Source organism: Gopherus evgoodei, unplaced genomic scaffold (genome assembly GCF_007399415.2).
Source record: "Gopherus evgoodei ecotype Sinaloan lineage unplaced genomic scaffold, rGopEvg1_v1.p scaffold_34_arrow_ctg1, whole genome shotgun sequence".
Lineage (NCBI taxonomy): Eukaryota > Metazoa > Chordata > Testudines > Testudinidae > Gopherus > Gopherus evgoodei.
In genome coordinates this window covers 3,932,201-3,947,847 of record NW_022060016.1, presented here as the reverse complement: position 1 = coordinate 3,947,847, position 15,647 = coordinate 3,932,201, and the positions used below count along the sequence as shown (strand labels likewise).

The 15,647-nt window shown below is 61.5% G+C and overlaps 1 protein-coding gene across 1 annotated transcript; it reads left to right on the top strand.

Moving 5' to 3' along the window:
- Window positions 1–7,792: 7,792 nt before the first annotated feature.
- MYPOP (Myb related transcription factor, partner of profilin) lies at window positions 7,793–12,387 on the top strand. The gene is made up of 2 exons (XM_030544697.1): window positions 7,793–10,371; window positions 11,361–12,387. Exons 1-2 carry the CDS (start codon window positions 9,939–9,941, stop codon window positions 12,038–12,040), a joined length of 1,113 nt encoding a protein of 370 aa, XP_030400557.1. The 5' UTR covers window positions 7,793–9,938; the 3' UTR covers window positions 12,041–12,387.
- The last annotated feature ends 3,260 nt before the right edge of the window (window positions 12,388–15,647 follow it).

Here is a 15,647-nt window from a genome sequence, read left to right as displayed (position 1 = left end):
CTGATTCCTCTCTTACTGACCCAGGTGTGAATCCAGATTAACTCCATTCATTGACCCAGGTGTGAATCCGGATTAACTCCACTGGTGTCAGCAGGACTGATTCCCCTCTTACTTACCCAAGTGTGAATCTGGATTAACTCCACTGGTGTCAGCGGGACTGATTCCCCTCTCACTGACCCAGGTGTGAATCCGGATTAACTCCACTGGTGTCAGCAGGACTGAGTCCTCTCTTACTGACCCAGGTGTGAATCCAGATTAACTCCATTCATTGACCCAGGTGTGAATCCGGATTAACTCCACCGGTGTCAGCAGGACTGATTCCCCTCTCACTGACCCAGGTGTGAATCCGGATTAACTCCACTGGCGTCAGCGGGACTTGCTCTTGCCACCATGTTTCCAGCCCTAAGCTCGCCCTGGAGACCCCTGCAAGCCAAAGGGGTGGCATGCTGAGTTGAAATGCTAGCGAGTTTGCAGCTACCTAGCCCTGGCCCTGCTCTCTAGATGAGTGACCTGCCCCCACCCCCATCTGTGACCACTCCACCACACTGCCCTCCCGGGACACAGGCTGCGATCCCCAGCTTTCAGCTGACATCTGGCAAATAGTCATTGACCACCCGTGTGCTGGAGGAATTGCAGGCCACCTTCCCCTCTAGGTGCTGGCCCAAAGACAAGAGCAACAACTCCGGCAGGAACCATTCCTAGCTCCCGTCGTCGGGCAGATCTCAAAGCACGTGCCACAGGGACATTGTACGGATGGGGAAATGGAGGCTCACAGGGGCATGTGTTAGGGCTGCGTGCAATAGACAGAACCACCTGGTGTTTTTCTAATTCACCTGGTGCAAAACCATCCTTCTTCCCCCTTACAGAGCAGGCTCGGTGGTGGATCAGGGCGTGCTGCACCCAGCCTTGTCAGCAGCTGTGGCTAGGTGAATCCCCAGGAGAAATACAGGCTCAGCTGGGTAACGATGCGGGTGATCAGCCCTCGGAACAAGTGGCCCGGGAAAGTGTTGGGGTCTCCATCTCTTGACGGCTCCAATACAGGGGAGCTGGGGGATTGGAATGACCTGTGCTATCCAGGGGGGCAGGCTACTGGGTCCCTTCTGGCCTGAAACTCTATCACGCTGCGCGTGTTTCACATCTCAGGCCTGTGCTGCACCTTTGCTGACAGATGCTGCCCGCTGGCAGGTGGCCATGGGCGGCTCTTGAATGCCCCCTTTGGGGAGGCTAGCCCCACCTGGTCCTGCCCCTTCTGCCCGAGGCCCTGCCCCTTCTCCCCCCACCCATCAGAGCTCTGAGCCCTCCATGACTGGACGATCCCTGGAAACCACCCCAATCCCTGGGTCGCTTTCTGGCCCTGAGCACCAGCCCAACCCCACAGCTGCCGGCCTGCCCAACCAACTCCCAGGCCATCGGCCAGCCCCAGAGTGCCATCCTGGCTCCCAGGCCACTGGCTGGCTAGCCCCAAGCCGCCCCCTGACCTCCTATACCCGCCACCTTTGCAAGTGGGACGTGGCGAGGGGTCCTTCAGAGCAGCAAGGATGGGAATCCCAGAAGGAGGGAACTCTCCGAGGGTGCAGCCACTCCTGGCTGTCTCCAGTACCCCCCCAGGGGTGAGAGGCTGGGGTGTGGGCCCACAGGCCAGCAGGGAGGCAGAGGCCTCCCACCCCCACCCTGGGGGATGTTTCTAGTTGCTACATCTCACCCTGCAGGCCAGCCAGAAGCAGCTTCTGTGGGACAATCTGAGCTGTGAGGCAGGGCGATCACCCAGTGACATTCAGCTTGGATGGGTGGGTACGGGGTAGTTCGATACAGAAATGTTTTAGGGGGGTCATTGTGGGTTTTAGGCATAGGACTCCTGGGTTCTCTTTTCGGCTCTGGGAGAGGAGTAGGGGTCTAGTGGTTAGAGTGCAGTCTGGGAGCCAGGACTCCTGAGTTCTTTCCCAGCTCTGGGAGGGGAGTGGGGTCTAGTGGTTAAAGCAGGGGAGCTGGGAACCAAGACTCCATCCTGGGTTCTATCCCAGCTCTGGGAGGGGAGTGGTTCTGATAGTGAGAGTGGCAGGGCTGGGCGGAAGGACTCGTGGGATCTTTCTCCAGCTGTGGGGTTAGCGCAGCGAAGGTTGGGGAATCAGGACTCCTGGGTTCTATTCCCAGCAACGAGAGGGAGCATGGGCTGGGGGTTAGAGCACATCTAGGGAGAAAGAGGAAGCAAGGAGGTAATCATGAAATAACAGCTCAAAATAAAGCCGGGGGGGGAGGGGCTTTGCTCTAGCAGCTGGGTACACAAGGGTTTATGGAAGGGCCCTGGCTCCCTGGTACAGTTCCCCAGTGTCCTTGCTGGGGGAAGTCAGTGCCAATGGGCCCCTGCCACCTGGGACAGGTCCAGCCAGCCAGCTGCTGGGTCAGTACCACCCTGCAGAGCTGCTGACACTCGGCGAGGGTCGTGTCGCACAGGAACGCCAGTCCCCGGGGAGCGCCGGGGGAGCTGAGGAGAGGCAAAGGGGCCCTGGATTCCTCGAGGGAGAGACCCTGGGGTGCAGGAGGAGAAGAGCCGGAGTGGCTCCATGTCCCTCACTGGAATGGATTCTGGGGGAAACCCCAGGAAGGGGCAAACCTTCCCTGGGCCCCCCTGGAGTGGGTCTGAGGGCAGGGAAAGGGCCCATTTGTACGGCTGCGGCCAAGTCCGGCCGGGCACTGGGAGCCTCCCAGGTGTCCCAGCCTGGGCCGAATGGGGAAGCTGGGAGCAGATGGGCCCTTTCATCCTGCCAGGCAGAGCTGCAGCCTTTGGCTGGGCTCAATAGTGTCGGGGGAGGAGGGGAGGCAGCCGAGCACGGCTCCTGAATGCTAAACGGCTCCCGCATTGTGTGCGCCGCCCCATCTGTCCCTTCCCGCTCGGCTATTGTCCACGGCCGCCACATCTGGACTCCGCACACCCCTCCCCCACCGCACGGCCTCCAGGGACACAGACACCCCCTCCTGCCACCTTTGTGTCCCGGTACCAGGGCCAGGCTGCCAAAGGGTCTCGTCCGTGGGGCACCGAGTGGGCAGGGAGCCCCCTGCTTCCTCAGGGCCACCCTGTAATCACAGCCATCGCTGGAGGGAGAGGAGCCTGGGGGAAAGTGCACAGGGGGGGGGGGCCTAGTGCAGCAGTGGGGCCAGCAGTGACTGCAAGGGAGAGCGCCCCCTACTGACCCCCCCACACTCCGGTCCCTGCAGCACAGCGCCCCCTAGCACCACACTGGGGCCAGCAGTGACTGCGAGGGGAAAGCGCCCCCTACTGAACCCCTCCCACCCCAGCCGCTGCAGCACAGCGCCCCCTAGCGCCACCCTGGGACCAGCAGTGACTACGAGGGGAGAGCGCCCCCTACTGAACCCCTCCCACCCCAGCCGCCGCAGCACAGCGCCCCCTAGCGCCACCCTGGGACCAGCAGTGACTGCGAGGAGAGAGCACCCCCTGCTGAGTTCCTTGCACCCTGGTTCCTGCAGCTCAGCACCCCCTAGCGCCCCACTGGGGCATTGTGGGTAATATTAACAGCTCCGCTTACTGGGAAACTCAACCCATTTTGTCAATCCTCAGGATTTTTCTTGGAAAGCTCCCGTGGCCAGATGCAAAGCTGCTTAATGTAGCTTATGGGAGCAAAGCAGCTCGCAGCCCAAGTCAGTCAATATCCCATGTGTCTCCCCCTCTCCTGGTCCCTGGGCTCAGGGTTCTGGGCCCCTCGCACTGGAGGACAGAGTCCGCCATCCTCCCTGCGAAGACCTTCCAGTCTCTTGCCTCTGTCCAGTGTCACTAATCTCCTCTCTCTGCCCTGTGATCGCCAGCAGCTGCACCCCAAGGCCAGATGGGACCAGTGTGCCCATCTTAGGAAGAGTCTACACTGGCACTTACACTGGCATAGCCTCGTCGCTCAGGCGGTGCGAAACATCCGCATCCCGGAGAGATGGAGCTAGAGTGACTGAACCTGCAGTGGGGAAGAATCCTTCCATCACCCTAGCTACCACCTGCCGGGGAGGTGGGTTACCCCCAGTGCCTGAATTGTGGCCCCACCCACAATACTGCACAAGCCCCCACCCCCATGCCACCCTTTCCCAGGGCTGGCGCTTCCATTAGGGTGGCAGGATTTGCAGGGCGGCATTTTGCTGCCCTCGGCGGAAATTCAGCGGCAGGGGGGTCCTTCCACTCCAGGCCTTCAGCGGAAATTCGGTGGCAGGTCTTTCACCCTGGCACCGCTTCTGCCCCTTCCTCATGAGCCCCCCACCCTCAAGTCCCCGTCCTCGCACTGTCCCCTTTCCCCGAGGCCCCACCCATGCACCACCCCTTCCCCAAGGCCTCTCTCCTGCCTGACCTCTTGCCCCCCAGACTCCTCTTCCCCATCGCTCACCCTTACAGCAGGTAAAATGTGGTGGGGCCCTGACCCCCGATCCTCCCTGGTCCGGCGCCACTGTATTTTAAGTGTAGACACACCCACAGGCCTGAGACCCTCCCCAAAATAATTCCTAGCGCAGCACTTTCAGGAAAACACCTGATCCCGATTTCAAAATGGCCAGTGAAGGAGAATTCACCATGATCCCCAGTCAAGTGAGTTGCTCCCATACTTAATCACCCTCACCGCTAAAAATTCACGCCTGATTACCAGTCTGAACTGGTCTCGCTTCCAGTGGCGGATTTAGAGGTAGTGGGGCCCTGTGCTCAGCTTCACTTTTGGGGCCCCTCCTTGGGACCCAGCCAAGAAAAAGACCATTCTCTCTTATCTCCCTCCCCCGCCTTTTTCATTCGTTTTCCCTTCATCCTCCTCCTATAAGTAAGAGCAAGTCACTGAAAACAAAGTGAGGTACCACGACTGGTTCTCTAGTTTAACTCATTTTTCAACAGATCACTTGAAAATCGCCAGGGGTCTCGGCGAGCCACTTCATGATCTTCCCAAATATTGTTTGTACCGTTAGCTAACTAGTGTAAAGTGCTTTGGAGAAGAGCCCTTTATAAAAAAATGTAAAAAAACCTGTTGGGGTGGGGGTCTCGCCAGGAGTTAGGGTGCAGGGGGGCTCAGGGCTGGGGGTGCAGGGTGCAGGAGTGGGCTGGAGGTTGGGGTGCAGGGTCTGGACAGGAGTTAGGGTGCGGGAGGTGGCTCAGGGCTGGGGGTGCAGGGTCTGGGAGGGAGTTAGGGTGCAGGAGGGGGCTCAGGGCTGGGGGTGCAGGGTCTGGGAGGGAGTTAGGGTGCAGGAGGGGGCTCAGGGCTGGGGGTGCAGGGTCTGGGAGGGAGTTAGGATGCAGGAGTGGACTGGGGGTTGGGGAGCAGGGTCTGGCCAGGAGTTAGGGTGCTGGAGGGGGCTCAGGGCTGGGGGTGCAGGGTCTAGGAGGGAGTTAGGGTGCAGGAGGGGGCTCAGGGCTGGGCGTGCAGGGTCTGGGAGGGAGTTAGGGTGCAGGTGGGGGCTCAGGGCTGGGGGTGCAGGGTCTGGGAGGGAGTTAGAGTGCAGGAGAGGGCTCAGGGCTGGGGGTGCAGGGTCTGGGAGGGAGATAGGGTGCAGGAGGGGGCTCAGGGCTGGGGTGCAGGGTCTGGCCAGGGCTTAGGGTGAGGAAGGGGGCTCAGGGCTGGGGCAGGAGGTTGGGGTGTGGAGCACTTACCTGGAGCAGCTCCTATTTGGTGCGAGGGGTGCAGGTGGGGAGGTGGGGAGGTGCAGGAATCAGGGAGGGCAGGGGGCTGGGGAGGTGAGGGGAGTGCAGGAGTCAGGGCAGGGGGCTGGGAGCACCCCCACGACCCCCACCCACACGCCCAGCCCCCTGCCCTGAGAATAGGCCAATAGCACCATTGGCAACCCGGTCCTTCTTCATGGGAAGCAGCAGAAAAGAGCCTAAGAGTGAACAGTGAGAGATTGCGAGTCACCGGTCAGTGGGTGGGTTTATGCAGATTAGGAGTGTACAGGGAAACCAGCAAGAGGAAGGCAGCTGCAAGACTTCTCTCTCTTTGAACAGAATTGTGTGTTCAGGGGTCTTGCTTTGAATCCTTCCACTGGAGTCATGTCGGGGAAGTGAAACCTCGAGATACCCAGTTGTGGTGTTTGTTGCATGGCTGGTCACGGCGAGGTAAAGAGCATTAGGGGCAGGGGTGGGTGTATGTCAGTTTTTCAGCATTGCTTTTTCAGTCTATGAGTTAAAATCAAGTGTGAATAGTTTGTTGGCAGGCACACAGGTGTGATCAAGTGTCTTGGGGGTTTTGGTTTTGAGATAAAAACCTCATCTGTGCCTCTTAGATCCTGAAGTAAAAGTATGATCTAAGTTATATCTGTTCTTATCAGCTTAATCTCTGAGATGTCTGTTCTGTGTGGACCAGGGGTCGGCAACCTTTCAGAAGTGCTGTGCTGAGTCTTCATTTATTCACTCTGATTTAAGGATTTGAACGTTTTTAGAAGGTCTCTTTCTGTAAGTCTATCATATATAACTAAACTATTGTTGTATGTAAAGTAAAAAAGGTTTTTAAAATGCTTAAAAAGCTTCATTTAAAATTAAATTAAAATGCAAAGCACCCCCCCCCCGCCCCGACAGGTGATCAGGACCTGGGCAGTGCGCGTGCCAATGAAAATCAGCTCGTGCTGCCTTCCGCACTCATGCCATAGGTTGCCTACCCCTGGTGTAGACTGTATCTTACCTTAATTTTTAGAACAGGGAGTTGGGTTAGGGGCTTGCTCCATCTATCCCATGCATTGAGCTGGCATTGCATTGCTTAGGGGTGTCTCCTTCCGGGGAGAGTATTCTGGTCAGAAAAACAGAAAGAGTTTTACTGGGGCGATGCTTCTTTAAAGCAGGTTTTTTCGAACTAGTTGAAAACTCTGAAATCTCTGGCACTTTGTTTCATGGCTGGAGATGTGTGTATGTATTGTGGCGGGAGACCTTACAGCTGGGCAGCAGCACATGAAAGCTGAGACCCCCTGGCCTGTGGCTCCCTTCCTCTGGCCTTTTCCCAGGGGCCGCCAGCAGCAGTGCATGCCAGGGACTACACCTGCGCTGCCCAGCGTCCAGAGGAGCAGGACTGGCACGGACAGATGCCTCACCAGGGGAGCGCACTCGCCTCCCCCACAGTGTGCCCCCAGCCAGCTCCTCACCAGCCTGTGTCCCCCCCCCCCCCCGGCTGCCTGCTGTGGCATGCAGGGCCACCAGTGCCAGCCTGCAGCAGGAATCCCAGGAGCCAGCAGGAGCTCAGCTTACCGGCTGGGAGAGCGCATTGCACGCCACACCTCCATCATGGCTCTTAAACAGATCCCTCCCTGCCCTCCCCCACAGCTTCTGCCCCTGCAGCGGTTCTCCCCGCAGGGGGTGCTGGATGGTGCTGGGCTGGCCGGCCGTGGGGCCCCCTGTAGTTGGGGGCCCCCGAGCCAGGGCCCTCTGTGTTTAATTGTAAATCCACTCTGCTCACTTCAGGGGCAGCCACTGGATGGTGTCAGACCCTTGTTTGCCAGGAGTCCTTTATTAGCAAATTTCTGTTCCCCAGGGAACTGGGAACTGCTAGACTGGGATCAAGTCACCCTCGAGCCTTTGCTTTGTGAAACTATAACAGATCCAGCTCCTGGACAGTCACCTACCCAGGGAAGAGCCGAGGGCCCCTCCCTGTGTCCTCTGACTGGTTGGTAGTTGGGCTTTATTAGGCCCCTGGATTCCCCTGGGCTTCAGAGCTAGGAGGGACGTCTGAGTTCCTTGGGCATCCCCCAAGGCTGCCTGCTGGCAGACAGTCCTGCCTGTGTCAGCAGCCTGGCACCTGCTGGCCATGGCGGGGGATGCAGCAAAAGGGATTTACCTGAAAGGGTGTCGTGAGGAGGATCGGGTCTATTGTCCCAGCCTGAAACAAAGCGTCACGATGGGCCAATGGAGGGGTATTGAGCTATTGACTCAACCTGCTGGTGGTGTATTGGTTTATTAACAATCATTATATGTATCCTGGTAGCTCAGAGCCCCAGTCATGGGCCAGGCCCCCACTGTGCCAGGCGCTGTACATTTTATTGCTATTAGGTGTATTACGGTAGCACCTCAGTGCCCCAGTCTTGCTCCAGGCCCCCATGGTGTTAGGGGCTGTACAAAGAAGCCAGCAGCAGTTGGGAGTTATCATCCTCTGACACATGCCAGCCACTGGACAGGGTCAAAGACCGAGAGACACAGGGGACTTCCATTCCCCCTTCTCTCAGGGCAGAACAAAGAGGTGGGGGCTCACACCACATAGAATTAAGTGGGGGTTTGGGCCACAGACACACCAGACTCATGCTGGAGTCCCAGGGTCACAGCCTGAGCCCATCACTGGGAGACAGGTGAGTTGCCCTGGATGTAACTGACACAGCGATGCTACCTGAGTCTGCTGAGAGCCTGAGCCCCTTGCTGTGAGAGAGGGGAGCTGCCCTGGGTAAAACTGACATAGTGATGCTGCCTGAGTCTGCTGAGAGCCTGAGCCCCTTGCTGTGAGAGAGGGGAGCTGCCCTGGGTATAACTGACACAGTGATGTTGCCCGAGTCTGCTGAGAGCCTGAACCCCTTGCTGTGAGAGAGGGGAGCTGCCCTGGGTATAACTGACACAGTGATGCTACCTGAGTCTGCTGAGAGCCTGAGCCCCTTGCTGTGAGAGAGGGGAGTCGCCCTGGGTATAACTGACACAGTGATGTTGCCTGAGTCTGCTGAGAGCCTGAGCCCCTTGCTGTGAGAGGGGGAGCTGCCCTGGGTATAACTGACACAGTGATGCTACCTGAGTCTGCTGAGAGCCTGAGCTCCTTGCTGTGAGAGGGGGAGCTGCCCCAGGCATTCCAATGAAATGCTGATTCCCAGTTCTCCTGCTCCTGGGTCCTAGACAACCCCACCCCTGCGGAGGGCTCTGGGCAGAGCAGGAAAGGAAGAGCACTTGGAGCCAAGCCCCATGTGCCCATCGGCTGCTGCAGTAAACACTGGTCCCCTCAGCTATCCAGTGCCCTCACCTCGCTGGAGTGGAGTGAGGACCTTGGGTGTGGGGAGGGGAAATTCCCCTTTCTCCCTGGCCATTGCTGCTGCTCCCCTAAGGCTCAGGACTCTCTGTTGGTGGGGGGTTGAATCTTGTAGCCCCATCTCCCATGAAGCCTGGCAAGCCCCTCACCAATGGGGAGATAACAGGGGACCCCAAAAGAAACCCTAGACCTAGCCGGCTTCCCTATCCCTTCTCCCCAGGACTGCTTCTTCTCTGACCCTCCTTCCCTTCCGCAGGAAATGCCAGGGTCCAACAGGCAGCCAGACACAAAAGGGGGCAGGGCGCGGAGCTACATAGATGGGGTGTGTGGGGATAGATGGACACAGGGGTGGATGGGGATGGATGGGTGGTTAGATGGGGTGGATAGATGGATGTGGGGAGGGATCGCTCAATGGATCAATCACTTTGGAGACTTTCCCACCCTACTCGAGGCTGGGGAGCAGGCGCGGGGGGGACCTCATGCCCCCCCCCAGTTGCAGGCTCAGGGGTTCTGCATCCTCCAGCCAGCGGGGGTGGGGGAGACTGGTAGGGGGACCCAGCCAGGGTTGCTACGGAAACCGAGCGCCCTTGGCCTGCTGGGAGCAGGGTTGGGAGTGAGCATGCCCGGTGCCGGGGAATGGGAGGGGACGGAGCCAGCCAGGCGGAGGAAGGACGGGGGAGGCTGGCGCCGGGCTGCAGCAGGGGCCGGAGTGGGCAGGGGCGCGCATTGCGGAGTGGGGGGCACAGACCCCCCCCAGCAGGCTGGCTGCATGCCGGGGAGGGAAGGGAGCAGCAGAGAGGAGGTCAGACTAGATGATCATGATGGTCCCTTCTGGCCGTAAAGTCTCTGAGTCTCTGAGATCTGCAGGGCACCGTCTTGCCTGGCACGGTGCCCCCTTCCTCTAGCACCGCCGTGGGGCCCGCCTCGCCGTGCAGGGTATCCACGCCCTCCAGGGACCCCCCAGCGACCCCTCTCCACTGGGCGCCAGGCATGCCCGGGGACGCCGAGGAGATCACCCGTCTGCGCAAGCCCCGCTTCTCCTACGAGGAGAACCAGATCCTCATCCAGGAGGTGCGCGCCCACTACACCAAGCTGTATGGCACCCAGAGCCGGCAGGTGACGGTGGCCGAGCGCCGGCGCGTCTGGGAGGGCATCGCTGCCAAGATCAATGCCATCACCAGCTGGAAGCGGACGGGCCAGGAGGTGCAGAAGCGCTGGAATGACTTCAAGCGACGCACCAAGGAGAAGCTGGCGCGGGTGCCCCACTCAACCCAGGGTGCTGGGGGAGCAGCTGCCAGCGAGGAGACCTTCTCAGCGGAGGAGGAAACCATCTTTGCCATCCTGGGGCCCAGCGTGGTGATGGGGCCCGGTGGGGCAGAGCAGCACCCCACAGCCTTCACCCACAGATACCACCATGGCTCTGGTGAGTGCCCACCCCGGGACGGGACCGTGCCACCCATCGGTGGGCAGGGCCAACTCCCCCAACTCCCACCAGAGCTCAGGGGGCTTGCTAACACTCCCTTGTGAACCAAACAGTTATTGGGGGATTGGAGGGGGCAACTGGAGCTGTGTCGCCTCAGTCCTGACCCCAATGTCCCAGTGCAGCATTAGGGGGCGCTGTGCTGCAGGGAGAGAGGTGGGGGCTCAGCAGGGGGTGCTCTCCCCCAGCAGTTAGTGCTGACCCCAGTGGGGCACTAGGGGGCACTGTGCTGCAGGGAGAGGGGTTGGGGGCTCTGTCCCCTGGCAGCCAGCACCAGCCCCCCTGCAGTGTGAGGGGGTGCAGTGGGGCCCAGCAGGGGTGCACACTCACAGTGCCCCCTAGCATGACACTGGGGCATGACAGAAAACTCGTCTGATCCACTTGACAGGCTGCTTCCCCCTGAGCTCCGCAGGGGTGAATTGAGCTTAGAGGGACTCATGCCATCTCTCAGAGGAGAGGGTCCTTCGGGGCACAGCTCGTTAATTAGTACTGACTGTGCCACCAACCTGTCCTGCCCCATCTTAGCTCCACTGCCAGCTGGTGCCTGCTCTGGGATCAGAACCCAGGAGTCCTGTGCCCAGGTCATGGGGGAGGGCGTGCAGGGCATGGGAGGTGGGGGCAGTCAGCTCTGCTGAGGCAGCTGCTTCTCCTGGCGACAGGGCCCCGTCCCCTCCGGGAGCCAAGCCGGATGGGGGACCCGGAGGCAACCCCAGCTCCAGAACAACTTCATGAGGGCTAACCCCTGGGAGATGGGCAGGAAGGGGTGGTTCTGCCTCCCCACCCCCCAGGGGGAAGAGACCAGAGGGGACAGTCCCGCCCACCACCACTGCTGGGAAACAAATCCTGCTCCTCGGGGGGGGGGACACACTTTGCGGAGTGACCTGCCCTCTGCCCAGTGCCCCCAGCCAATGCTCTCTCTTCTCTCTCTTCAGAGACGCTGGCCGGGGGCAAGGTCTCCTCGAGCCCTGAGCCCTCGGTCCAGTCCCCGTGTTGCGCCCTGGACGGGGTCCTCCTGCGGCCCAAGGAGCGCAACTCACCGGCGCCCCCCTCAGCTGAGCCCTCTCTGCAAATTGTGCGGCTGGCACCCTCGCCGGCCGGGCTGGGCCACCGGCTCCACCCAGGACACTCACCCACGGAGCAGCCATGCAGGGAGCAGCTCCCGGGCTCCCTGCCTCCTCGCCGCCGGCGCCCGCGCCCTGAGCTGCCTCCGGAGCCCTCACTGGATCTCCTGGCTGCCCAGCGGGAGACGGCCGAGGCCATCCGCGACCTGACCTACACCGTGCACCACAGCCTGGACCGTCTCACCAATGTGGTAGCCGCCCTCCTGCCCCTCCTCCCAGCCCAGGGACCTGGCCTGGGCGCCGCCCGGGGGGGCCTCTTCCACCAGCAGGCGCCCATCAGCTCCCCACTGCCGGCGCCCCCCACCAAGAGCCCACTCCCCGCCGAGACCTTCGCCACCAAGGTGGAAACACCCCCTGAGCCGGCGGAGAATGCGGGACAATCCCAAGGGGACCTCCCCGCCGAGGCCCTGCCCTGCCGCAGCTCCCCGCCACTGAAGCGAAGGAAGGGAATCCCCACTCGGAAGCGTAGGGGGCGCTGGAAGAATCTGTGACTCCCCAGAGCCTGGGGATCCCCCACAGTGGATCCTGCCCCCGAAAGTAGGCAGGTGCAGGGCACCCGCCACGGGACAGCAAGAGTTCGATAACTCGAAGGGAAGTTCTCCTGAAGCCCCCCCCCCCCATCCAATCGTCCCACACACCCCATGGCGCAGAGGACGCCCTATCTACTCCAACAGGGAGTGAGTCCGCCTCCACCCCCGGGCTTTGCTATGATCAGCCAAACCCTGGCAAAAGGGCTGACTGTGTCTGCAACTGGAAATCGGAGACTGCCACATCCTCTGCCCCAGCTCTGCTGGTGCCCCACAATCCCAGCCCACAGGCCCCCGGGTTCCCCCCAGCTCAGCCGGTGCCCCTCACACCCAACCTGTAGCCTCCTGCTAGCCCAGCCCTGGGCTCCCCCCCAGCTATGCTGGTGCCCCTCACTCCCAACCTGCATCCCCCTGCCAGCCCAGCCATGCCCACCCCCCAGCTCTACCGGTGCCCCTCAATCCCAACCCATAGCCTCCTGCCAGCCCAGCCCTGGGATCCCCCCAGCTCTGCTGGTGCCCTCCCCAGCTCTGCCGGTGCCCCTCACTCCCAACCCACAGGCTCCCCCTAGCTTTGCCATTACTCCTCACTCCCGACCCACAGCCCCCTGCCAGCCCAGCCCTGGGATCCCCCCCCTACCCAGCTCTGCCAGTGCCCCTCACTCCCGACCCACAACCCCTGCTAGCCCAGCCCAGGGCTTCCCCCCCCGCCCGCCCGCCAGCTCCAGACCCACAACCCCCTGCTGGCCCAGCCCTGGGCTCCCCTCCTCCAGCTCTGCCGGTGCCCCTCACTCCAGACCCACAGTCCATCTGCCACTCCTGTAACTGGCCAATGCCACTAAAGGGTGGCTGGGCATGGGCAGTTTTATAAAATGGATAAACACTGTCCGGGAGTCGGGTGAGCTCCCCAACGCCCCAGGGCAGGACTGAGCCCCAGAGCTGCCCAGGGCAGGGAGGGGCGATTGTTGCCTCCCTCCGGGGTCCCCCTTCATCCCACCCCCTCCCCCCGATTTGTGTGTCTGTCTTGGTACCGCCCTAAAGGGCTCCGACAACACCCCCCCCCCCGCTCCAAGGTCGGGATCTGTGTCCAGGCTTCATATCCCAGGCCTGGGTTCAGATCCAAGATTTGGGGTCCCTCTTGGGTCAGCGACAGACCACTGGGGGGAAGGGGCTTTTATTCCCCTGCTACCGAGGCGGCGGGGAGCAAGGGGTTAATAGTCCCAAGTGTGTGTGGGGGGGTAATTTCAGCACACGTGACCGGAGGGGGAGGGTGTCAAATCTAACCCCTCCTTTTTGCGTCACATCCCCTTAAGGTCACCCCGGAGGGGGGGGGCCAGTGGCAGACACGCCAGGGGCCCTGCCTGGGAATGTGCCGCTCGGGGCTGCCCGTTCGCACCCCTTGGTCCAGACCCCCCCCCCTCCTGGGACACGCAATAAACTATTTTCATACTGAACCCTGCGACCTGTGGGGCGTCTTCGGGGGGGGGGGCTATTGGTGTATTCCCGCAGGTACCCACTGCTCTCTCCAGGCAGTTCCCCCCAGTATCATCTGCCCCCCACACCCCTCCATCCATCCCTCCCCCCACCTCTCCCTCACACGCGCTTCTCTCCATCTATCCCTACAACACCCCTCCCTCCATCCCCCCACCCTTCCCTCCATCCCTCTCCCCACACCCCTCAATCCATCTCTCTCCCTTCTCCCACCCCTCCCTCCCCCACTCCCCTATCCATCCCTCCCTGCTCCCCCAGACACCCCTCTCTTCATCCATCCCTCCGACACCCCTCCATCCATCCCTCTCTCCATCTATCCCTACAACACCCCTCCCACCATCTCTCTCTCCATCCCCTCACCCTTCCCTCCATCCCTCCCCCCACACCCCTCAATCCATCTCTTTCCCTTCCCGCACCCCTCCCTCCCCCACTCCTCTATCCATCCCTCCCTGCTCCCCCAGACACCCCTCTCCATCCAGTCCTCCTACACCCCTCAATCCATCCCTCTCTCCATCTATCCCTACAACACCCCACCCACCATCTCTCTCTTCCTTCTCCCACATCCCCCTCCACCCATCCCTCCCCCACACCGCACCCCTCAAACATCCCTCTAACCATTCCTCCATCCCCCACCCCTTTGTCCATCTATCCCCACACTCCCCTATCTATCCATCCCCCAGCCCCTTTCTTTACCCCTCTCTCCACTACCCCACACGTATGCCATTCCCAGCCCCAGCACACCCCTCACCGGGGTATCTGGGCTCCAGCCCCTCCCCGGGACAGGGGCTGCGGCTGCAGCGGACGGGCCGGTTCCCCCCTTTGGGGGCCAGCCGGGTGGGGGGGGGGTCATACGCGAATGGATCCTCCTTCCTCCCCAGTTTCCCCAGGCTGGGGGCCGCGGGGCATTCTGGGGATCGTAGTCTCTCTCACCTTCCCCCGCGGCAGGACCGAGTTATTAACCCTTCCGGGGCTGGAGCCCCGCCGGCCTCCCCAGCCAAGACGAGAGGGTTGGGGGCCGCGCCCTGCCAGGGCCAAACCCGTCCTGAGGGGGGGGGGTGGAGGGGGAAGATGGAAAGAAAGATGGATGAGTGTGAAAGGACTGCAGAAGCTGGGTGCGAGCGGCAGCGCCTGGGGCAGGAGTGACTCTGAGCCCCCCAGGCACAGAAGAGGGATGCCCTGTGTGTTTGGTGCCACGCGGTTCGCTGGGTCCCACCCAGAGGTGGCTGCATTCAGGCCTCTATCTCGCCCCGCCTCTTGGAAAGCGCCCTTCGGACCCACCCCGTCCCCCTCCCATTTACAGCATGGCCCCCTCCCTGCCCCCATGCTGGGGCAAACCCAGGGGGCAGGCAGGGAGATTCCATAGGGGGCGCTTTCCCCATCCAGAGCACCCGAGGGATAGCTCCAGCCCCTCAGCTGAGGCGGGGGACATGCGGGGGGTGTCAAACCAGCCGGGATTGGAGCAGGGAGCCCGTGGGTTGCTGCTATCACTGTGAGATCTGGTGGGGTCAGCCTCAGTGTGATGCGGAAGGGGGGCTGGGAGCTAGGATGCCTGGGTTCTATCTCTGGCTCTGGGTGAGGAGTGGGGTCCGATGGTTGGAGAGCAGGGGCTGGGAGCCAGGACGCCTGGGTTCTGTCCCTGACTTTGGGATGGGAATGGGATCTAGGCCCCGGCTCTGCCACTGACTTACTGAGTGACCCTGGACAAATCCCTTTGCTGCGCCGGGTTTCAGTTTCCCCCCTTAGTATAACAAGATGGGGCGGGGGAACGGCCCCAAAACATTCATTAACCACATCCTGAGCCACCCTGGATGGTCTCTCACGAATGGCCCGGACTCTCGCAGGCGGCTGGAGGGGTCCGGCTGACGACCCCAGGCCCAGGGGTGTGGGGGGGGGGACGGGGGACGGGTCCCAGTCAGGCCTGTGCCCCTTTAAGACAGCCCCGGCGGACGGGACTACATGTCCCAGCAGGCGCCGCGGCGGAGTTATGTAAGTTTCTCCATGAGCGGAGCAGCAGCCGCAGCGGGCGGCGGAGCGGCGGGGGAGCGCGGATCGGGCCGCTCCTAGGCTGCGCGGGGCCCTGCGC